Source organism: Schistocerca nitens, chromosome 4, assembly GCF_023898315.1.
Source record: "Schistocerca nitens isolate TAMUIC-IGC-003100 chromosome 4, iqSchNite1.1, whole genome shotgun sequence".
Classification (NCBI taxonomy): Eukaryota; Metazoa; Arthropoda; class Insecta; order Orthoptera; family Acrididae; genus Schistocerca; species Schistocerca nitens.
The window spans coordinates 741708092-741731931 of record NC_064617.1 but is presented as its reverse complement, the minus strand read 5'-3'; the positions used below and the strand labels follow the sequence as shown (position 1 = coordinate 741731931).

The 23840-nt window shown below is 44.1% G+C and overlaps 1 protein-coding gene across 1 annotated transcript in view; it reads left to right on the top strand.

The window, feature by feature from the left end:
• LOC126252542 (ATP-dependent translocase ABCB1-like) overlaps window positions 1–23840 on the top strand; it is a 152477-nt gene that overhangs the window by 5333 nt on the left and 123304 nt on the right. Inside the window, exons 3-6 of the mRNA XM_049953439.1 lie at window positions 2084–2380; window positions 8129–8324; window positions 17050–17274; window positions 18646–18771. Coding sequence (XP_049809396.1) covers window positions 2084–2380; window positions 8129–8324; window positions 17050–17274; window positions 18646–18771 — 844 coding nt within the window. The remainder of the gene's footprint in view (window positions 1–2083; window positions 2381–8128; window positions 8325–17049; window positions 17275–18645; window positions 18772–23840) is intronic.

The following is a 23840-nucleotide window of genomic DNA, read 5'->3' as shown; positions in this document are numbered from 1 at the left end:
GTGCAGGAAGAGCCACTGCACTCGCCATATATGACTGTGTAGTTTGGATCCACAAGCACCTTTATTCTCGGTCCGTTCTTCTTTCAGGAAAATACACCCAGAAGAACTGTCAGGTGTACTGAGATGTCCGCACGTTATCGAGACCTCCTTGTACAGAACGTGCTCTCTGCTTTGGAAATAGCTGCTGTGTGGAAATCAGCATTTTCATGCAAGATGGTGAAACATCTCATGTCGCTCGCCCAGTGAAAGATCTGCTTAATGCAACCCTACGACGAACGTGTTATCTCCAGACGTTTTTCAGAGCAAGATCACCTGATCTGAATCCATGTCTGTTTCTCTGGTGATATCTGAAACATCGCGTTTACCAGCAACACATTCAGTCTCTACCTGATCTGAAGGCCAGTTCAAAGTAAAACATTGTTGGTACTCCATTGCAACTACTGTGAGCAAGTTCTGACAACATCGTTTTACGGATGAAGCATCTTGTCGCCGTCACCCGGGCTCATATTGATCAAATTTTGTAAGCAGCGGTTAATAACAAAATCAACATTGTGCCTTTCTCATTCGTTTGACCTTTTCTCCCCACGTCCCATTCCTAATTCATTACATTTGGAAACATTTCTACAGTGTTTTCTTGCATTCATAGCATCTCCAGATTTGCACCTGGTGGCCCAAATTACAATTAATTTTTTCCAACTTTAATAGATTCCGCAAAAACGTACTGGAATATCTACAAAGTTTCGCTGCCGTACTGGAAGGCGAAGGATAAAGAACCGCCTGTGATTGGAATAAGTTTGTTTACAAACAAAACGCACAATGCATCCTGTCGACATTTGCATTGTTGTGCAGATATTTTCGTTGCAATACAGATACAAAAAAGATGAAAGGGTGTAATAAAGCAAACGAAACGTAATTTCTCTGTGCCAAGTCACCTGAGACCGTGGCTTCCTTATATCAAAATACTCCGAAAGGATCCCTGAAGAACCACCGAAATTTTTTGGGTGGCGTTGGGGTTCACCGAGTATCGTAATGACAATTCGGCTCGCTTCCCAACCATGTGATTCGCTCGAACATGATGAGTAAATAAATGAAATGTATGCCAATTTCGGCTTGTAACAAGACACAAGCAGCTCCCTAGCAGTATAACATATAGGGGTAGGAACAGTTTTGATAGGTTACAGATGCTGGCGATGATTACGGGGACCTGTCGCAGCAGGATGATGGGATCATGGAGTGGATGGTGATGTTCACCTCCAAGTGGCTACGTTGTCACTGTGGTGATGGTCAGTCCCATTAGGGTTCAAGACATGTTTTCTTTAAATTTATGTTATATATAATAAATTTCGTTTACTTCACGTCTATGGTCACAAATTTTCTGACATCAGACTACCGGTTTCGGTCTATAATGACAGTCATCAGATCCATTTTATAAAAACATGTCTCAATAATTTTATAAAACAGGTCTGATGATGGTCATTATAGACCGAAACCGGTAGTCTGATGACAAAAAAATTTGGGACCATAGACATGAAGTAAAGGAAGTTTATTGTTTATTCGGGTCACTGTTCGATTCGTGACCATGTCGCAGCTTGTGAAGCACGTTATACATATTGGCGATGTCGAAAGTGGAAGGTGGATTAGGGAAGGGACAGAGATGTCCACAATCAAGATGGCTGGGTACATCAGAGGCGTGATACTGCCCTGGTATATATAGAGCTCGAGATATCATTCAGTTAAACGTACGTCATACGTGTAGGAATGTCAACAGGAAGCCGTCGAAACTGGAAAATGAGGACAAGATGGTGATGTTCAGCAGCAATGTGACGGGTCGTCAGCTGCATGATGATGGCCCTGCTGTACATAGGGTTCGGGTCGCTGTTAGATAAAATGTACACTATACAGTACATTTTGGCGATGTGAACACTAACCTGTCGAAGCTGAAAGAGGGAATCGGGAAGGTGTTCTGATGTTCACCAGCAAGATGGTGTGCCTAAATCGACTGTTTGGTGTTGGTTTCAATATGCATGGGACTCGAGACATCTTTCAATTAAACACACGTTATACCTGTTGTCCATGTCCACAGGAACCTGTCAAAGTTGGAAGCCGGGATCGGGGAGAAGGTAGTGGTCTTTGCCACCAACATGGTGGGCTGCGTCGGCTGCGTGTTGCTGGCCCTGGTGCGTGGCTGGGAGCTGGCCCTCGTCTGCCTGCTGTTCCTGCCTGTGTGCGTGGGCTCGCTCATAGCCTCCGACGTTTACTCGTCTCGCCTCGCGGACCAGGAGGCGGATGAAGAAGGCAAGGCGGGCGCCATAGCTGAGGAGGTGTTCGCCGCCATCCGCACCGTAGTCGCTTTCGAAGGACAGGACAAGGAAGTCGAGAGGTAAATAGCATGGAAAGTACTGCGCAGTTCTATGATGGAGAGCTACCAATCAATCAAAGGATCAATAATGAAGAAGAGGAAGGAAACGAAGAAATCCTTTAGAAAATGGTAGGGAGGCAGTGGTCTTCATTATAACTGAATAAATTTTAGTTCTTTGAAAACGATATTACTTCTACAAATCTTTTCAATGCCTTAATTTATCTGTCATTTTTACGCGCCTACGAAATGGTAGCACGTTTCCTTTAAAAGAGGTAGTTAAACCACGCAGTCGTAAAACACTGTAGCGCTTCTGACGTCACAACATTGCCTGGCCCTCTGTCAGCCAGTTCGAATCCTGCCGGCTGGGATCGTCGCCAGCCAGATTCATGACGTCACAGAGTGAATCCACAATAATTGCTGCTGCCACTCGCCTTGGACTGTGCCCAATTTGATCTCCATGTCGAATCCATAGATGTAGATATTTGTTTACTAGGTTAATGCCAGTTGTACAAAATGCCAAACTCACTGTGCCCACGAGCTGAAGCTACACTCCTGGAAATGGAAAAAAGAACACATTGACACCGGTGTGTCAGACCCACCATACTTGCTCCGGACACTGCGAGAGGGCTGTACAAGCAATGATCACACGCACAGCACGGCGGACACACCAGGAACCGCGGTGTTGGCCGTCGAATGGCGCTAGCTGCGCAGCATTTGTGCACCGCCGCCGTCAGTGTCAGCCAGTTTGCCGTGGCATACGGAGCTCCATCGCAGTCTTTAACACTGGTAGCATGCCGCGACAGCGCGGACGTGAACCGTATGTGCAGTTGACGGACTTTGAGCGAGGGCGTATAGTGGGCATGCGGGAGGCCGGGTGGACGTACCGCCGAATTGCTCAACACGTGGGGCGTGAGGTCTCCACAGCACATCGATGTTGTCGCCAGTGGTCGGCGGAAGGTGCACGTGCCCGTCGACCTGGGACCGGACCGCAGCGACGCACGGATGTACGCCAAGACCGTAGGATCCTACGCAGTGCCGTAGGGGACCGCACCGCCACTTCCCAGCAAATTAGGGACACTGTTGCTCCTGGGGTATCGGCGAGGACCATTCGCAACCGTCTCCATGAAGCTGGGCTACGGTCCCGCACACCGTTAGGCCGTCTTCCGCTCACGCCCCAACATCGTGCAGCCCACCTCCAGTGGTGTCGCGACAGGCGTGAATGGAGGGACGAATGGAGACGTGTCGTCTTCAGCGATGAGAGTCGCTTCTGCCTTGGTGCCAATGATGGTCGTATGCGTGTTTGGCGCCGTGCAGGTGAGCGCCACAATCAGGACTGCATACGATCGAGGCACACAGGGCCAACACCCGGCATCATGGTGTGGGGAGCGATCTCCTACACTGGCCGTACACCACTGGTGATCGTCGACGGGACACTGAATAGTGCACGGTACATCCAAACCGTCATCGAACCCATCGTTCTACCATTCCTAGACCGGCAAGGGAACTTTCTGTTCCAACAGGACAATGCACGTCCGCATGTATCCCGTGCCACCCAACGTGCTCTAGAAGGTGTAAGTCAACTACCCTGGCCAGCAAGATCTCCGGATCTGTCCCCCATTGAGCATGTTTGGGACTGGATGAAGCGTCGTCTCACGCGGTCTGCACGTCCAGCACGAACGCTGGTCCAACTGAGGCACCAGGTGGAAATGGCATTGCAAGCCGTTCCACAGGACTACATCCAGCATCTCTACGATCGTCTCCATGGGAGAATAGCGGCCTGCATTGCTGCGAAAGGTGGATATACACTGTACTAGTGCCGACATTGTGCATGCTCTGTTGCCTGTGTCTATGTGCCTGTGGTTCTGTCAGTGTGATCATGTGATGTATCTGACCCCAGGAATGTGTCAATAAAGTTTCCCCTTCCTGGGACAATGAATTCACGGTGTTCTTATTTCAATTTCCAGGAGTGTAATATCTCGTGGCACGGAACTGTTATATCGGAAAACAAAATTATTTCATAATTTTAGAGTCGTTGAAATGAATGAACACTGTCACAAAACGTACAGGGAACTGGTATACGTGTGAAATTTGTTATTGTGATATTCTCGGAGAGGCTGATGATCTCTATGTTCAAGCTATTCAGCCGAACTGATAATATTTCTACGATGGCCAATAACCTTTGTAAGGTGCTGTTGGTGATTTTCTCACTTGTGCTGCCTTCGTAAATTCCAAAATGTCTTTCGCGTATTGTCAGCATTACCCACTTTTTCCACATGAGTTCGTCTCCCAGTGAGCTGACGAATGGATATGTTCACGGTACCTAGTGTAGGCATTTACTTTGGGCAGTGTGCAAAACTGGCCTTGAGAGGCCGTTTTCGTCATTATACATGACTGTTTCTACAGCTGAATATTCCATCTCTTATAAACATGGCCTTGTATGCATAAAATACATACGTAGGAAAATGATGGTTTGCTGCACGTCAGTGCAGCAACTAATATTCAACCTTCTCGCACCATCTGAAGTCTTCTCGCTGCAAAGAATACGAGTTTTTGTGGATGATTGGGATGACGACTGTTCAGGTCTTCGTCTAACTATTCATATTTAGGTGTTTGTTGTCCCCATCTAAATCACGTCATCCAAATGCCGGGGCGGCTCCTTTGAAAAGGTAACTGCCGTTTTCCTTCCTTTCGTAAACCGAGCTTGTGCTCCGTCTCTAATGTCATCACCCTCGACTGGAAGTTAAAAGCTAATCTTCCTTCTTTTCCTATTTGTCGAAACTATGTACTAATACTGGAATCGAATAGTGGCACGAACTCAATCAATGTAACTTTGGACATCTACTATAAGCTGACTCCCTCATTTCTGTATCACTGCATGACTGGAGTCTCTAGCATAATGAATAAGTTCGTTATATGAATACCAGTCTCCGTCATTCTCGGGTTACCTTTCCTTGAAATTTTCCTTATAGGACATTTACAAGGAACTGGTTCCTTCATATTAGGTGGCCAGTCCATTCCTGCTGTCTTCGCTCTATTGTTTTCCTTAATTACCACTCTTCACAAAGTCTTTGCTGGACTCCATGGTTGGTGGTTTTACTGTCCACTACATCTTTAACAGGAGCCCATCGCTGCAAGAGATTTCATTTTTCCCTATAGCCCATGTTTCGCATCCATAAAATAGGCTCCAAATTCAGCTGTTAACCATCTTTGTTTATGTTGCGTGAACAGAGCACTTTTCTTTAATTCGTGACCACTGCTGTTTCCTCTCCAATTATTTGTTATATACCTTCCTTGTTTCTTCCGTTTACAATTATCTTACTTACTAAATATTTGTATGAATTTGTTCGTTCTATTTTATTTCCTCTAACATTAACTTTTATTTCTTCTGAATACTTGTAGTTCACGAGTATTTCTGTCTTTCATGGGTTAATTTGCATTTTGTACTTAACCCTTAACACTAAACACATACCTGTTAAGATTCTTTAGAGATTTATTTCATGTGAAGCAATCACAGCTATGTCATCCGCAAACCTAAGCATCTATATTCATTCTTTTTTCTCATTTATTGTGGTACCTGTACAATATTCTTTGCTTTCATGTACTCCACACTGAATGTACGTGTTGAATAGGGATAGGGACAGACTGCATCCTTGTTTAAACCTTTTTAGAATTCTAGCTTCTTCTTGTGCATTTATTGCCTTTACTATGGCAGCTTGTTCTTTGCAAGGTTCTTTAAGGCAAACTGATCTACAGCTGAATTAGCTTCAATTTAGTTCTTAATGCGTCTGTATATCATTCTTGTTAATATTTTTGAAATATGAGTTAGAGGGCTCAGAGTCCTGTGATCATCATTAGTAACCACTGTGTTCTTCTTTGGACCATTATCATGTCACTTTTCTTAAGGTTTTTATGGGTATTACCAGTTTTATACATATCACTGACTTGTTTTTGAGTCTAATACCTGAAGCATTTCACTTCGGATGTTAACAATACCATTACTTCTATTTTCTTTCAGATCATTTACAGATTTTTCGAAATTTTCTTTAGCAGTTTGAGGCACCATTTCAATGTTTTCTAGTTTCTCCTTACAAATACTCTTAAGGGGCTCCGGAAAGGCTCAAAATCATGAAAAGTTCAATTTTTACTTTTTTGCGTTTTCTGAATCTGCAGACTATTACCTGTTAATAGATATATAATTTATTCAATTCCGAAGACTACAACTATTTTTAAATTTTTTTTAAATGTGTTCTACATGGGCGTGACCCACTGTGGCGCTGTTAAACTGCTGTCAAATGGTGTTATTATTAACGTCCGTGTTCATCAGGTACATTTTAGTGATGTGAGATAAAGTATGTGTTGTGGCTAACCTGTGATGGTTCAATATATATCGCTGGTGTGATTGTCGATTGTTTCATGTCTATTTACTCTGTCGTTATCTCGAAAATATTCGTAATTAATTCTGTTTCTTGAGTCTCTGTTTTGTTGAAGTATAATAATGAGTAAAAGTAAAGTTATTAGAAATCCTCTGAAGGCTTTTAAGAAAAGGATAAATGTTGGAAAGCCAAAGGTATTTAGAAATATGGGAATGAAGATAGGTTCTTAGATGGTACGAGCGATGCTTGCTTTAGACAAGGAACGCCTTTGGGCTGCAGACAGGGCTGTAAAGAGTCTAGAAATACAAGCAAGAGTAAACAGGAGGAGGAACAAGAGGAAGCTGGAGGAGGAGTTTGCAGAGGATGAAGATAATCCATCCTATGGACCTGGAATGCACTAAAAAGTTAATCCAATCTTTGTCGCTCGATTCCCAAAACTTTTATTTTCTCATACTAATTACATGTTTTCTAACGATCTTCCAAACATATTTGTTTCAAACTTTCAGTAAATGTTACACAGTACCTTCTGCATAATTTAACACAGCCTTTTTCCAAAAAACTGTATATTTTTGAATATATAAATAAATAATTGCAAAAAAATGTTGTGAATTTTCATTATAATTGAAAAAAAATCATCTTTAATAACTGAACTAAAATTTTGTAAAATTCCTGTGTCAAGTTGTAGCCCATATTCCAATAAATAATCTGTAAAAAGTTCAACTTCCTACCTCAAATACTTTGTGAGGAAAGATGTAATTTATAAGCGTTATTTTAACATTGCAAGTATAGGGCGTTCTGGAGCCCCTTAATGAGGCCCTTGAACATACACACCCTTTTTACAGTTCTCCATAAAAAGTTTTTAAAATGTTGAAATATGTATTCTTCGAGTTACACTTCACAAAGTAAAAAACCTTTAGTAGACCAGTGACATGTACATATTCCTTCTGAAAGACAGTAATCTGTTTGTTTATTTATCATAACTATGATTTGTGATAATACCTGATGTTGAGCCTAACTGAATTTTATAATTATCCTATCGACCTACAGAATATTCTCCCTCTCCTCCTTTGCTTCTCATTTTAGACGGTAAGTTGCCTAAAACAGGAAGTGAGTATTTACTCATACAAACTCCGTGATTAGAGTACGGAGGAGGAACTGTGTGTACCAAGTAGATAACAAGAAAGAAGCTTACGTCTCAGAAACGAAAATAAAAGAGCTGTCCGTCAGCTTGATACATTTGCAGTAATACCTGAAATAATAGAGCTTTTATTCTTGTTTGTGTGTGTTCAAAAAACATTAAATAAATCAGCAACGGAAATTGATAATGTCGTGCCTTGTGTCATTTATTACAGTCCGAAAAATTTTGAACTGAGGAATACCAAATGTGTTGTTCCAGGTACAGCGAAAAACTGCAAAATGCCGTTAATATCAGCAAGAGAAAGCACATCGTAAACGGAATAAACGACGCAATCTCGTGGATCTCAATGTTCGGCGGGTACGCTCTGGCTTTCTGGTATGGCGTGGAGCTCATCATCAGAGAACAAGACTATCCTGAGAATCAAAGAACTTACGACGCTGGCACTATGATTGCTGTAAGTATGAGGCACAGCGTGCAACATCATAAAATAATTTGACAAATCGTTTATCCACACAAGAGAATGGATACGATTAACATGGAAGTCACTCATGTTTCGCCCATCCATCGAGTCTGTATAACTGCATACATGTTTCTATTCTGTGTGAAGAATGAGGGGCGTGAGAGCCAAAATTGTGACAACGCGAGTAAATATTCGCTATAGTGATAATGATAGACGCAAATGGGACAAGCAGGCTATTGAAGGTATTATGGCAACTGAGATTTTCTCTACGTGACACCAATATGAAATGAAGTTCTTTTTTGTGTTCGTATCCGTTAACTTCTTTTTCTTCTTCCTCTTCTTTCTTCCGGAGTTAGGCATTTGTCTGTTACGTCCTCCTGTTCTGTGCCTTGTCTGCAGTTCGTTTCTATTTGTTTTTATCGCTTCTTTCTTAGTACAGTCGTTGATCTTTTCCCTCCTGGTATTCATTATTATTTTAGACCTGCTATGTTCATTTGTTCTTGTGACATGCTTTGTACGATTTAATCTGTTCATTTATGGTTCAAATGGCTCTGAGCACTATGGGACGTAACTGCTGTGGTCATCAGTCCCCTAGAACTTAGAACTACTTAAACCTAACTAACCTAAGGACATCACACAAAACCATGCCCGAGGCAGGATGCGAACCTGCGACCGTAGCGGTCACGCGGTTTGTAGCCCTAGAACCGCACGGCCACTCCGGCCGGCTGTTCATTTATGCTTTTTAGTTTAATTCTTGTCTGATTGTTAGACTCCTTATAATATCAGTAGCCTATTACTTAATTTAAATATCAGCCTGATACGATAACACGTTATTACATCGCGTTTATGAGAATGATGCCAAAAATACTTGAGTAATAAATCACATTAAATTTTACTATGTGACGAATATGTCATGGGGGCTACAGTGTAACACGTGTTAAGTTCGGCTCGCGAAATTTAGTTGAATTCGAAGGTGTTCTCGCAGGTGGTGTTGTCTAGTACAAGTGGAAATCGTGTAAACAACAGTGTTCTGTGCAGTAGTGCTATTTTTTTTCTGTGCTCCGCCAATATCTTCGAGAAAATGGTAAACAGAAGAGTCAACAGCAGCGCGTCCAGCAGCGGGGAAGCAGCAGGTGCGGCGGGCCCGCTCTTGGCGGAAGGTGCGGCCGCGGCTCCCGGTATAGCGGAGCTGGTCCACTCTGAAGTAAACGCTGCGCTTCGCGATAAAAACAATCTCGATCTGATAGCAGGCACTATATCAAATACTGTAACGGCAGCAGTATTGGCCAAAATGCGTGAAACTGTTGAGGCCAATACTGCCGAAATTACAGCACTAAAAAAGTCTGTGTCTGAATACGAGAAAAAGGCACGAGAGTTGGAAGTGAAACTGTCTGCCGCAACTGACGAACTAGAACAGTACCAAAGGCGAAATAGTCTACGACTGTTCGGAGTAGTAGAAAATAAGGAAGAAGACACGGACAACCTGCTTATACAGGTTGCGCGTGAAAAATTAGGCGTTGAAGTGACCAAGGCAGACATTGACAGGAGCCATCGGGTGGGACGAAAACTACCAGGTGCCACCAAACCTCGTCCAATAATAATTAAATTTGTCTCGTACCGAAAAAGGGCAGAGATCTTTACCCAGAAGAAGAAGTTAGCAAGGACAGGGCTTACAATAAGGGAAGATCTGACATACGAACGGCTAAAGATTTTAAACAGTGCCATATCCCATTTCGGTCTTCAGAATGTGTGGACTCAGGATGGCAGAGTAATCATTAAGACAGCAGCTGGAAAGAAGACAGTCACAAACATGACAGAACTGAACAGTATTAAGTGAAGCTACTCGAGCCAAAAGTGCAAACTTAACACCATTTGCAAATTGTAACAGCCCTATACTCAGATATAGTCTTGTAATTTTATTAATTTTTTAATTATACCCATATTTGTACCTTCAACTAATTGTTTTTGTAACTGTATTAACTTTTCACTTTTTTTGTGTCTGTAGCTCTAACCATTACTTAATTTTAGTTACTGCTAATACTTTTTTCATTTTCTCAGTTTATTCTCTTCCGTTCTGAAATAGTTCTATTGCAATTATTAGTCTCCTTTAGTTCATTAATCACCCATCTCTTCGGTTTAAATTGTTCATAACAAAAATCACTATCAGTATCACTTTAGCAAATTTTAATCTAATTGTAGCTTCCTACGATAATCACTACCAGTATCACTTTAGCAATTTTCAATTTAATTCTAGCTTCCTGAAATAATCTATTAATTATTAAGCTTACTTCTCTCTGCTGGCAGCATCGGCCTCTTAAATCACTCCCTTTTCCCTTATTTCCACCCTAAGCTGTTTCAAATACGCTAATTACATTTCTCCTCTTACGACAGAGGATACACAGTGACACACAGCCGTCACTATTTTGGTCATATTCTCCTTGCACCGAATACCACTAATCCATTTTCTATACTCCTGCAACCTCAGGAAATCTCTAGCAGTCGCCCTTCTTTCGGCACTCGCGGTGTCACAAACAGGGCGCGCAAAATCTGGGACACCCCTGTGTTACGTCACTTGGCGGAAGCAGCGGCCAGTGCCCCTCGCGGCAGGTAGTGCCTAACAAAGGGACAAACCAGTCTGCCACCCTACTCCAGGCTGCTCAGCGGAACGCGTCAGAGCTTTTAGCAGCTCACTGCAACATCCATTCTTTACCTGCACATTACGAAGAACTTAGCCTCCTCTTCAACCAACTAAACTACCACGTAATCCTCTTATCCGAAACGTGGTTGAAACCACACATATCCTCTGCATCTTTTCATCTCCCAGGGTACACATTTCTTAGGGCAGACAGATCAAAAAAGCGAGGTGGCGGGGTCGGCGCGTATATACGAACAGATCTCAAAGCGAAAGTCTTATGTACGTCACATCCTGCTGAAGAAAAAGCGGCTGAATTCATGTTCATTGAAATAAATATACAAAGTCGGAAATTCTTGACTGGCGTCGTGTACAAGCCGCCAAAAATAAGCTCAATGAGTTGGCTGGTTCAAATGGCTCTGAGCACTATGGGACTTAACATCTGTGGTCATCAGTCCCCTAGAACTTAGAACTACTTAAACCTAACTAACCTAAGGACATCACACACATCCATGCCCGAGGCAGGATTCGAACCTGCGACCGTAGCAGTCGCACGGTTCCAGACTGAAGCGCCTTTAACCGCACGGCCACACCGGCCGGCAGCTCAATGAGTTCCTTCCAGTCGGAATTACATTCACTTCAGTGTCAATACGAACATGTCATCGTAATGGGTGACTTGAACATAGACCTGCTAAGAGACACTCCCTCCGCAATAAACCTAAGAAGACTTTAGCTGCAATAGCATGAACATTCTTCCATTACAACCAACACACCATACGGCGCACAGTCATACTCTTTAGACGTAATCGCAACGAAACAGACTGACAAAGTAAGAGATGTTGGTCAAACATCGGCCCCTGGCCTCTCAGCACATGATGTAATATTCCTGGCCTACTCTGTGCAGCCCCCAAGGATCAAATCGCGTTACATAACTTGTAGGAACATGAAACGTATTGACCTTGACGCTCTAACAGCCGATTTCTCAGAAATCTCATGGCATCAAATAATCAGAAAACCCACAATCGACGGCAAAATTAATGAACTTGGTGATAAACTCACTGCCCTCTATGACAAACATGCACCTGTGCGCACAATCCGTGTAAGAAAATCTCCTGCTCAATGGCTGACAGCTGAATTACGTCAAATGATGACTAATAGGGATGCTGCAAACAGACGTTTCAGGGCAGATCCGAAACCCGAGCGTTTCGAAGAATAAAGAAAGCTACGGAACAGAGTGAAACAATGCATTCGCAATGCTAAAATCAGGCACGCTCGCTCCCTTGTATGCAGCGATCTGACGCCCACGACTCTATGGAAGAATCTCCGTAGCTTGGGGGTCGGAAAGGCAAAATCGGAAACTACACTCCTGGAAATGGAAAAAAGAACACATTGACACCGATGTGTCAGACCCACCATACTTGCTCCAGACACTGCGAGAGGGCTGTACAAGCAATGATCACACGCACGGCATAGCGGACACACCAGGACCCGCGGTGTTGGCCGTCGAATGGCGCTAGCTGCGCAGCATTTGTGCACCGCCGCCGTCAGTGTCAGCCAGTTTGCCGTGGCATACGGAGCTCCATCGCAGTCTTTAACACTGGTAGCATGCCGCGACAGCGTGGACGTGAACCGTATGTGCAGTTGACGGACTTTGAGCGAGGGCGTATAGTGGGCATGCGGGAGGCCGGGTGGACGTACCGCCGAATTGCTCAACACGTGGGGCGTGAGGTCTCCACAGTATATCGATGTTGTCGCCAGTGGTCGGCGGAAGGTGCACGTGCCCGTCGACCTGGGACCGGACCACAGCGACGCACGGATGCACGCCAAGACCGTAGGATCCTACGCAGTGCCGTAGGGGACCGCACCGCCACTTCCCAGCAAATTAGGGACACTGTTGCTCCTGGGGTATCGGCGAGGACCATTCGCAACCGTCTCCATGAAGCTGGGCTACGGTCCCGCACACCGTTAGGCCGTCTTCCGCTCACGCCCCAACATCGTACAGCCCGCCTCCAGTGGTGTCGCGACAGGCGTGAATGGAGGGACGAATGGAGACGTGTCGTCTTCAGCGATGAGAGTCGCTTCTGCCTTGGTGCCAATGATGGTCGTATGCGTGTTTGGCGCCGTGCAGGTGAGCGCCACAATCAGGACTGCATACGACCGAGGCACACAGGGTCAACACCCGGCATCATGGTGTGAGGAGCGATCTCCTACACTGGCCGTACACCACTGGTGACCGTCGAGGGTACACTGAATAGTGCACGGTACATCCAAACCGTCATCGAACCCATCGTTCTACCATTCCTAGACCGGCAAGGGAACTTGCTGTTCCAACAGGACAATGCACGTCCGCATGTATCCCGTGCCACCCAACGTGCTCTAGAAGGTGTAAGTCAACTACCCTGGCCAGCAAGATCTCCGGATCTGTCCCCCATTGAGCATGTTTGGGACTGGATGAAGCGTCGTCTCACGCGGTCTGCACGTCCAGCACGAACGCTGGTCCAACTGAGGCGCCAGGTGGAAATGGCATGGCAAGCCGTTCCACAGGACTACATCCAGCATCTCTACGATCGTCTCTATGGGAGAATAGCGGCCTGCATTGCTGCGAAAGGTGGATATACACTGTACTAGTGCCGACATTGTGCATGCTCTGTTGCCTGTGTCTATGTGCCTGTGGTTCTGTCAGTGTGATCATGTGATGTATCTGACCCCAGGAATGTGTCAATAAAGTTTCCTCTTCCTGGGACAATGAATTCACGGTGTTCTTATTTCAGTTTCCAGGAGTGTACTTTTCATGTGTCAGCTAACGAATTAAATGAATTCTTCTCTGCACCTCTGAATACCAGCACTGCTGATAATTACCGTCCACAAGAATCCCCAAACAGGATAACTAACAACGATACCTTCCATCTAAAACATGTAACAACAAATACGGCAAGAAAAGCAATTATGAGAATCTCTTCTGATGCAATAGGCAACGACAGTATCGGTATAACCATGATTAAGAATGTTGCCGATATCTTAGTACCTGTCTTAACTGACATATTTAATTTTTCCCTCGTGAACGGAATATATTCCACTGCATGGAAAAGAAGCCTAATTCGACCCATCCCTAAGATCGAAAACCCACAACTGCCTAGTGATTACCGACCAATTAGCATACTGCCTGCTGTTTCCAAAGTACTTGAACATATTGTTCATGACCAAATCACTGAACACTTGCATGAATTCAGCCTATATGACAAATTTCAATCCGGTTTCCGTAAACATCACAGCACAAACACTGCTCTAATTAAAGTAACTGATGACCTAAAATATGCCATCGACAATCGAAAGGCAACAATTTTGACGCTACTGGACTTCAGCAAAGCTATTGACACTGTTAGCTTTGACATATTGCTCAGAAAAATGCAACAGCTTAATTTCTCTGATAGTGCAATGAGATGGTTTGAAAGCTACTTAAAAGACAGACAGCAATGTGTTGTCTGCGTAAATGAAAAATCTTCCTGGAAACATGTTTCCTCGGGAGTGCCCCAAGGATCAGTCTTAGGACCACTTTTGTTTTCTTTATACGTCAACGATATTTCGTCGGTTCTGTCCTCCTGTAAATATCATTTCTATGCCGACGACCTCCAGCTCTACCTAAGCGTCAGACCTGAAGATGTAAACACTGCAATCGCTCAGATGAATGATGATCTGTCTTCAGTAGTGACATGGGCGAAAAACCTGGGTCTTAAACTAAATGCAAAAAAGACGCAAGTAATCTTAATAGCCCACCAGAAATTAATAAATTCAGATTTCCGCGAACGGCTACCTCCTATTCTGCTCGACGGTACTCCAATACCATATCAGAAAACAGTGAAGAACTTGGGTGTAACTTTGGATGAGCATCTCAACTGGGCGGAGAATACAGTCGCAGTGTGCCGAAAGACGTCTGCTTGTCTCTATGCTCTCAAAAAGTTTCGGAACATATTTCCACAGGACTTGAAACGCCAGCTCGTGCAAGCACTCGTTCTACAGAACCTCCACTATTGTGATGTGATTCAACAAGGCACGAGTAGTGAAAACAAAAGACGGCTAGAGCTAACCATGAATGCCTGTGTGCGTTACACCTGCAACATTCGCCGATATGATCATGTTAGTGCTTCATACTCCGAGCTAGGGTGGCTGCGGCCGGACAAATTGCGTGACTACCACACTCTATGTCTACTCCACCGACTCCTCGTCGCGCAAGCACCCCAGTACCTTGCTTCAGAGATTAAAAACCTGTCATGTCATCATAATCGAAACACGAGGTCACTCTTATTTTGTATCCTAACTGTGCCCACTTACAAAACAAAAACTTTTGGAAACTCCTTCTCAGTTGCCGCTGTCCGCCTCTGGAACAAACTGCCCCTTACCTTGCGCAAAATTCAATCTCCTGCTGCTTTTAAGAAGAAGCTGAAGCATTTCCTACTATCATCCTGATAAAGTTCTCCACAAAACTGATGTACAAGGCCAATCCTCTCATCCGTCAAATAGCAAAGCTAGCGTCTCCTATCTTGCTCCTGAGATGCCTTCCTCTTCATCTATCTCTATTAGCCACGCAATCTTCTTTTCCTTTGTATTTCCTTAATTATGTTTCATCATGTGTCTCTATTCTTCTCCTCCCGTCACCATGAGTCTCCCTCATACTCCCTGCTGCCAGCACTCCTATCTAAAATCTGTCTCTTCAATAATGTCTAATTATAACAGTACTTGTGATCTAAGAATATAAACTCTATATATATGTATTTTTCCAGGTGTACCTTTCAAATTGTTTATTTCACTTTTTGTACTAGATGTAGTTTAACATGCCTACTAAAACATATGAATGTTTAATAAGTAGAATGCCTGGTTAGATGTAAGAGAGGGCCTGATGGCCCTAATCTTGCCAGGTTAAATAAATCAATAAAAAAAAAAGAATATGTAACAAAAACTGTCTGGTGAGTTCCAGGAATGCTTTAAATGTTGAGTAACATTCACAATTTACCTAAGCGATTTATCAAATAGTATAAACAGCACTCTCATACTTCTCGAGGACGACGCTCCTATCCTCATGAAAGTACTGTCGGTGCATGGTACTAATGAATTACAAAACAATTAAGGCAGTACTGTAACCTGGCATAATGAAAGACAGCTGTCTTTAATTGAGGATCAGTGGAAAATATCGACTATAAAAAAGAGAAAAAATTGATACTATTTGATTACAAGCTCACCGAGTCGCATTCGGGATGACGACGGCTCAAATCCGCGCCCAGTCATCCAGATTACGGTTTTTCGTGATTTTCCTAAATCACTCAGGCAAATTCTGGCATGATTCCCCTTTGCTGAGGACACGGCCGATTTCCTTCCCCATCGTTTTGTAATTCGAACATGTGCTCCGTCGCTAATGACTCCGCTGTTGACAGAACGTCAATGTCTAATCTTGCTTCCTTCCTTCCTGCTGTTTACCAGGAAAGAAAATAACATATGAAGGAGGAAGCAGACCATCACAGGCAAGTAAGCCTAAAGAGGTCTACTTGTATTAAACACTGGCAAAAGTTTGAGGTTTCAGTTTCTGAGGATGCTTATCCGTAGCATAAAATTTCTGGAATGCTGAAAACATGAAGAAAAGAGAAATGAAGCGTTTAACATGTGGTGTTACAGAGAGATGCAAATTAAGTACGGCGATAAGATTAAAAAATGACGAAATTCCGCAGTATCAGCAAGCAAATTCAGTACGCGACTTGTTCCAAGTCTTTTGACAAAAAAGCAGCTTTGAGATGAGACACGTAAGGAATTCACAGAAGTGCCGTAGTAGCTTAATACGTCGGTACAGCACATACGAAATCGTAACAGAGAGGCTAATATCGATTAAACGGAATATTTGGAAGCAAGAAGACGTTGTTCTCGCGGTATTCTATGGAATACATTTAGAGAACCAGCACTGGAGGGGTCAGTTTTCAAACATGCTATCTCTCACTTCACTTCTTATATTACATTGATCGAATTAAGGATTGATTCGGGGATTTGAGGAGCTGGGCAAAAAACGTATTAGGATATCGGATTGGTTTTTATTGTTCCTTGCAGATTTTCTATTCGGTGATGGACACGTCGTGGGTGTTCTCTGCGGCGACTCGTCACTTTGAGGCCTTCTCCACCGCTAGAGGCGCCGCCGCCAAGATATTTGCCGTCATAGACCGCGAGTCGCCCATCGACAGTCTGTCTGACGAAGGAGAAAGGCCACACTACGCCCGAGGGGACATCGCCTTCAACGACGTCCACTTTGAATATCCGTCACGTCGAGGTGTCAAGGTAAGGCAAATAATAATCCATCTACACGACTTCTCTCTTCACTTACGTTGTCATCGTCGCATAGCCTCACTGTCAAGTCCACTGGTAAATGTAGTGTCTGAAAAAGATAATGAACTCATTTCCGAGAAACATTCGTCAAATCCCCATTTGGAACTCCTTTCTTTGCCGCACCGGGTTGTGGGACTGTCCTTTACCCTCTTTCTAATACTTTCCTGTCTGATACGTAAGGCAGTGAATATAATAACTTCCTTTTGTATATGTCCAATTTTAAACATTCTGTTGTAAGCAATGAATAGTAGAAGCTCTGTATTTGCGCTGCTGCCACATATGCAATAAAACACCTGCCGGAAAACTTTAAGAGTCACTAATAAATGCTATGCTTAATTTCAAACTATTATTATTGAGAGAAACAAATCACAGTGGAAAGAGGAACAGAGCGCTCTTTCAAAGACATCATAGTCGCCTATCACACTTTTGGCCATTTAGCCATTTTCAACTGCAGTAGATTGTCTGACATGTATACAAACGGTGTACCAGCGGGAATGGTCAACATTCAGGGATATGACAAGAACGACCATTCTAAGCAAAATGGTCTAGTAAATATGGGCTCTAAAATTATATGCCTTAAGAGCTACAAAGTTTTTTCATCTTCCATACTGTGAAAGAAATCTATTCTGCTGCAAGTTCTTTGCTTCCCATATTTTGAGAACTACCAGTGTGGACCAAAACAAGAAAAAAATGTTCTGTAAACCTGGACTCCAAAATGCATACCTTAAGAGCACTCGTTCATCTTCGTTACTGTGAAACACATGTGTTCTGATGAACAAGTGCTCATAGCTCTTAAAGTGTGCATTTTAGAGTCCATGTTTACTTCATACCTGTTTCTTATTCGGGTCCATGCTACTTCCTCGCAAAATATGGAAAGTAAAGATCTTGCAGCAGAAGTCATTTGTTTCACAGTATCGAAGAAGTGCTGATAGCTCTTAAGGTATGTACTTTGCAGCTCTTGTTCAATAGACTTCTTTGCTTCGAAAGACCGTTCCTGTTTTATCTATGGAATACTGACCGTACCTCCAAGATCACCTTTACAAGCGTCGGATGTATTGACACAAATTTAAACTAAACTGTATACCATTTGAAAATGTAGTAGGGTGTTTTTCGAACAAATAATTTCAACAGACTAAGGTGTCGATGACATTTTTCAAAATGTTTTATACCCGTAACAACTCCAGAGAAGAAAAATCAAGAATTAACTAGTGAAACTCCTTTGTAAATTCTGCAGTGCTTTATACTGGAAAAAAATAATACAGAAGTCAATTATTTATCGTTTACGCTGTTCAGTATTCTGTTGCAGTTTGTTCCTGCTTGCAGGTCCTTCAAGGCCTCAACCTGAAGATCAAAGCTGGCCAGACGGTGGCGCTTGTCGGAAGTTCCGGCTGTGGGAAGTCCACGTGCATCCAACTCATCCAAAGATTCTACGACTCTCAAATCGGTTCGGTAGGTATTTAATAGGACGGTTAGTTAGTCTCTAGTCAGTGACTTTCCTTAAATGACTGATAGTAATGTGAATTACCAGAATAAGTTTTACGCTATGACGCTGCCGATACAATATGCCTCCAGTGTCACCTGATAATCAGGTTCGCTTCTCTGGGTGCGCTTGTCCACAAATTTACCTCTTCTGTGGAGATTTTAAAGTGAGTGCAAGAAAGATTAGAAAAAACTAAGGGCCATGTCATGGGAAGGACATACCTTACTAACAATGTGAGTGTAGACATACCTGGGCAGTCTGTTAAGAAGAGGAGCGTACTGAACACGGCAGCACGTTGTCAATTAACCAAGTTTGAGCGTGATACGATAATCAGCGCAAATTTACACAAAAATACTGGTTTCTGTAGAAATAGTGTCCAGGATAGGTGTTTAGTATCTCTGAGACACTCTTTCTAATTGCATAAACAGCGACTCTGGACCACCACAAGTGTCTGACGAACAGACTTCACTCCGTTTCAGCAGAGCCATAGGGGCCTCAGGAAGCCGTTCCTACTACTACTGTACGGAGACAAATCTGCTACATAATTTTCATCAGCCTACGACCGACGAGTGTTTTAGCGCCTTCCGGTGACTTTTGACCACTCAGCGCAGATCTGCTCCACCACCTGATACACTCATCCATTATTCAGTATTTTTACTGAGCCTTATATGTGCGACAGTGCAGTCCGCTTCGTACCTATTGGCGCCACTTGTTATTATCAACGTGATATAATACACTGCTGGAAAAAAATTAGTATGCCCTTTTCGAGGACTGCAGTTCATTCAAGATTTATTTTTACAACAGTGCATATGGAGTAGATGAAATGATTACATTTACAGATCACTAGCACAAGCGGTTCTGAGGTACCAGGTATCGACGCATGTTGAAACACCAATATTTGAACGTGGTGTAGCCTCCACGGGTGTTAATGTAGGCGCTGGCCGGCGTCCAGATGATCATTCAGATGGCGAATACTATCCTGGTATACGTTATGTCACGTTTGCTCGACCTATTTACGTAGTTCTGTAAGAGTTGTTGGTTGACAAGCTGCACGAGTCACTTCTCGTCCCGTCATATCCCACACGTGCCCGATTGGAGACATGTCTGGAGGTCGTCCTGGTCAGGGAAGCTGCAGAGCACGTTGAGTTTCACAGGCAGTGTGTGGACGTACATTATCTTGTTAGAACAATACATCGCCTTCTTGTTGTGAAAATAGCAAAAGAACGCGTCTAACAGCATACTGCAGGTACAGAGCACTGGCTAGCGTCCCTTGCAGAAAAACCAAAGGTAAAATAAAGTTCTGGATTTTCGCACCCCAGACCATATGGTCTTGGGAGGGGTCAGTGTGTCTTGGGCTAATGCACTGTACGAGACAGCACTCACCAGGTCTACGTCGTAGGCGCAAACGACCATCACTGGGGTCTTTGCAGAATATACTTTCATCGCTGAAGACTACGGCGCGCCATCTTTGAAGTGATCCTCTGACGGCACCAGTCGAGCCATTCACGTCGATGCTAAGGCGAAAGTGGAAGACGGGCTAGAGATGAGCGTGCCTGTAGTCCCGCTGCTAGCAACCGGCTCGCAACAGTTCGTATTGACACTTCCGGGCTCACAAGCCCTATTACCTGCGCTGTGGTAGCTGTGCTACAATCCTGGTGAGCGTCTGTGTTGCATGGTCATCCAGAACCTCGTTTACGTGTGTGCCAGTGTACATGCAACCACTGGTACTAGCATCATTGCATATTGTATAACACTGATGCAGCATGTCCCACTTGTGTGGCAATTCCCGAACTGCCCCCCCCCCCCCCCACACACACACACACACACACCACCACCTCCACCACACTGATAACGCTACAATTTGGGATGTTTCCGACTCGCTCAGTTGGCTGTGGGTAGCACGAGTGCGTCTCCGCGGCATGCTTGCCTGCTTGTTTCGCACGTTTGCAACATAGTGAGGCTTCTGGTTGTGAGGATTCCCTATTAAAGGGTGGACACAGATGGTGCTCCGATAGCTGTGTCACTACGCTGTCTGCTAGTGGACGAAGTTGAAGCCCTTATTAGCATATCCGCTATTCTCCAAGTGTCATATGCCGTCATCGGACCAAAATCTACTTCGTCTGTCCAGGTGTAATAATTCTTTTTTTCTGGCAATGTATTTCAACATTCCAGTGCAACATTTAACATGAGCGTGGGAAAGCGCTTAAGAACCACTCACAGCGTAGCCGATTTAACAGGCCAGCGACCGTTAAATCAGCCACTAGGTTTTGATTCTGGTCTGAAACGCTGCCGTGCCACACAAGGTAGTCAGCGGCGCGTTAAGCTGCACGAGCAGTTAACAGTGTGCAGTGCTGTCTGTAGAAACTATTTTCCTGAATCACTTGAATGCTGGAATGTTTCATTTAACAACGTCACAGGCCTCGGAGTCTTTCGTGGCAGCACGTCTGGACAAAATCTTCTCAGTTTCCAAGCCGCGTCAATTCGAATAAAATTCTCGAGCTTTCGATGGCCATCCCTGCCATCGTCGTCAGGAGTGAAACCACTGGCTGGGCTGGCACGGTTTCTCCCTTATATAGACACGATTGTGGCTACTGGCACTAATGAGAGAGGGTCGGAACGACGCGTGCGCGCAAGCTGATGGGGCAGCTCACTACAGCTCCGACCAGCTGCGGAACCGAGTGACGTGAGGTGGCGCACGTTTGAAACTGCTGCTCCCGCCCGCTAAAAGCGTGAAGCATTCGTGTTGATTCTTTTCGACATCCAAAGCCCGTCCGCAGGAAGCAATGATGAATGCTCGACACTTGTAGCGGGGCGGGAGCGGCAGTTTCGGATGTGGCACCGACTCCTCGCACCGCGCGAAGCCCACGAGAAAGACAGGACGTCACGAAGGTAGGCCTGAGCTCGCTTGCACGCTCAGATCAGAGGACAAAATGGGTTCCCAAACCTGTTGAATCGCAGCTGGGTGTGTACACACTAACGAGAATTGCATCTTGTACTGGAATCTGGTATTATGTAGACTAACTGATTAACAATACTGCAACAAAATTCAATTTAAGGTCAATTCTCGATATAAATGATATAACGGCATATTAATAGCATTTAGTCTCTTCTGCTTAGTAGTTCTCCTTTCATACAAGAAGGGCTGCTTTATGCAGCTGATAACCCTTTTGGCTTGATTTTAATTTCATTGTACCCCAGTACAGTCGTAACAAATTATTAGTAGGCCTGTGGACTTCCGATCATTGTAGGATTAATAACAGTAAGACTCCATAACAGCGGATTCCAGTAGAAGATTCAATTCTCGTTTGTATGTACGCAATCCTAGTTACGAGTTAACAGGTGCAGAAACGCAGTTTGTCTGTTGAGTTGAGCGAGCGAACGAGCTCTAGGCCTACCTTCGTGACGTACGCGCCGCGGTCTGTCTTTCTCGTAGGCCTCGGTCCCGCGGCTTACCGGAGCTGCTGTGAGCTTCCCAATCAGCTTCCGCGCACGCTTCGTTTCGGCCCGTCTGACTGGTGCCAGAGACCGCAGTTGTGGCTACATAAGGGGAAAACCGTGCCAGTCCCTTTTGGTACCTCTGACTAATAAGAAAAATATTTAGGACAAATTCTCGACATAAAACTGGCATGGAACTCACATCTCCTTACCATCCTACACAAAGCCCGAAACCGACTAAAACTACTAAAATTACTAACAAGTCGTGCATGGGGTCTACATCCTTTTGCCGTTATCCTCACCTATAAACCAAAATTACTCATCCCCCGCCCCCCCCCCCTCCCCCTTCCCCATTCTAACGTTGCCTGCACGTCTGACTCCCCTAAATTGTATAAGTCTCTTGAAAGACATACGCTCCGCCTCACCTTCCTCATCCGCCTACCTTCGCCAACTCGCATCCTCTGCCAACTCATCCATTTTCCACATCTTCTTCTCTTCCTAGAACGTCTTCGAATCCGATACACAAATCACGAAACCTAGTCCGAGCATCCAATTTCCCATCCACTAATCGCCAATCTAGGTACCCTGCTGCGCCACTACGTCCATATTCTATCCTCCATGCATATCCATGCCTTATCCATCATCTCCCGCCGGAATTTTAACCAACTGCTACTCCACAACGATGAATTCCGTCCCGAGATAAACCCTTCTTTCCAACCCTAATCACAACGCTCCTCCTCAAACCATCCTCCAATTTTCTCCTTCTCTCTTTATCCACCTTACTGACTTGTAGTCGTTACCTGCGGTTCGACAGGGCTTCGTAGCCATACTCGTCGTAGCACCTTAATCATAATAATTTTTTGTGTGTCACCTCGCATCACTCTTATACCACGAAATCATTCTCATTCAAGAGTGACTGTATTTTAACCGTAATATAAAATCATCGAACGAGTTTTAAAAATCGTCAATATTTTCATCGTTTTACAAATCCTCGTATATTGCTACTTGCTTTTATGTAAAAATCGTCACTATCGTTCACCTATGTATTTTTTACAAAATCATCTTCTATTGTATGTTTTAACCATTTGTAAATACAGTTTTTGTAGCCTTTGGCTGAACAGCGGTTTTTTAAATGTTGCCATCCCGCCTCCCACTGAGGGGAACTGAAATAACAATAAAGAAAAGAGAAAAAAAAAACAGTCCGGCAATCAGAGGTTTTCCTCCTGACGACAAGATTTTATTCACTGTCGCAGTCGTTTCACGTCAGTATTAGTATATGCCTAGGCTTGGTTTCTAAATCTCTACTGGACGAAACATGAAACTCCAACCTTCGTACCAATCCGAAGAAAAATCTGAGACAATGTGCAGAATAATGTATACCTTCGAGAATGAAATTTCCACTCTGCAGCGGAGTGTGCGCTGATATAAAACTTCCTGGCAGATTAAAACTGTGTGCCGGACTGAGACTCGAACTCGCAACCTTTGCCCTTCTCGGTCAAGTGCTCTACCAACTGAGCTACCCAAGCACGACTCACGCCCCGTCCTCACAGCTTTACTTCTGCCAGTACCTCGCCTCCTACCTTCCAAACTTTACAGAAGCTCT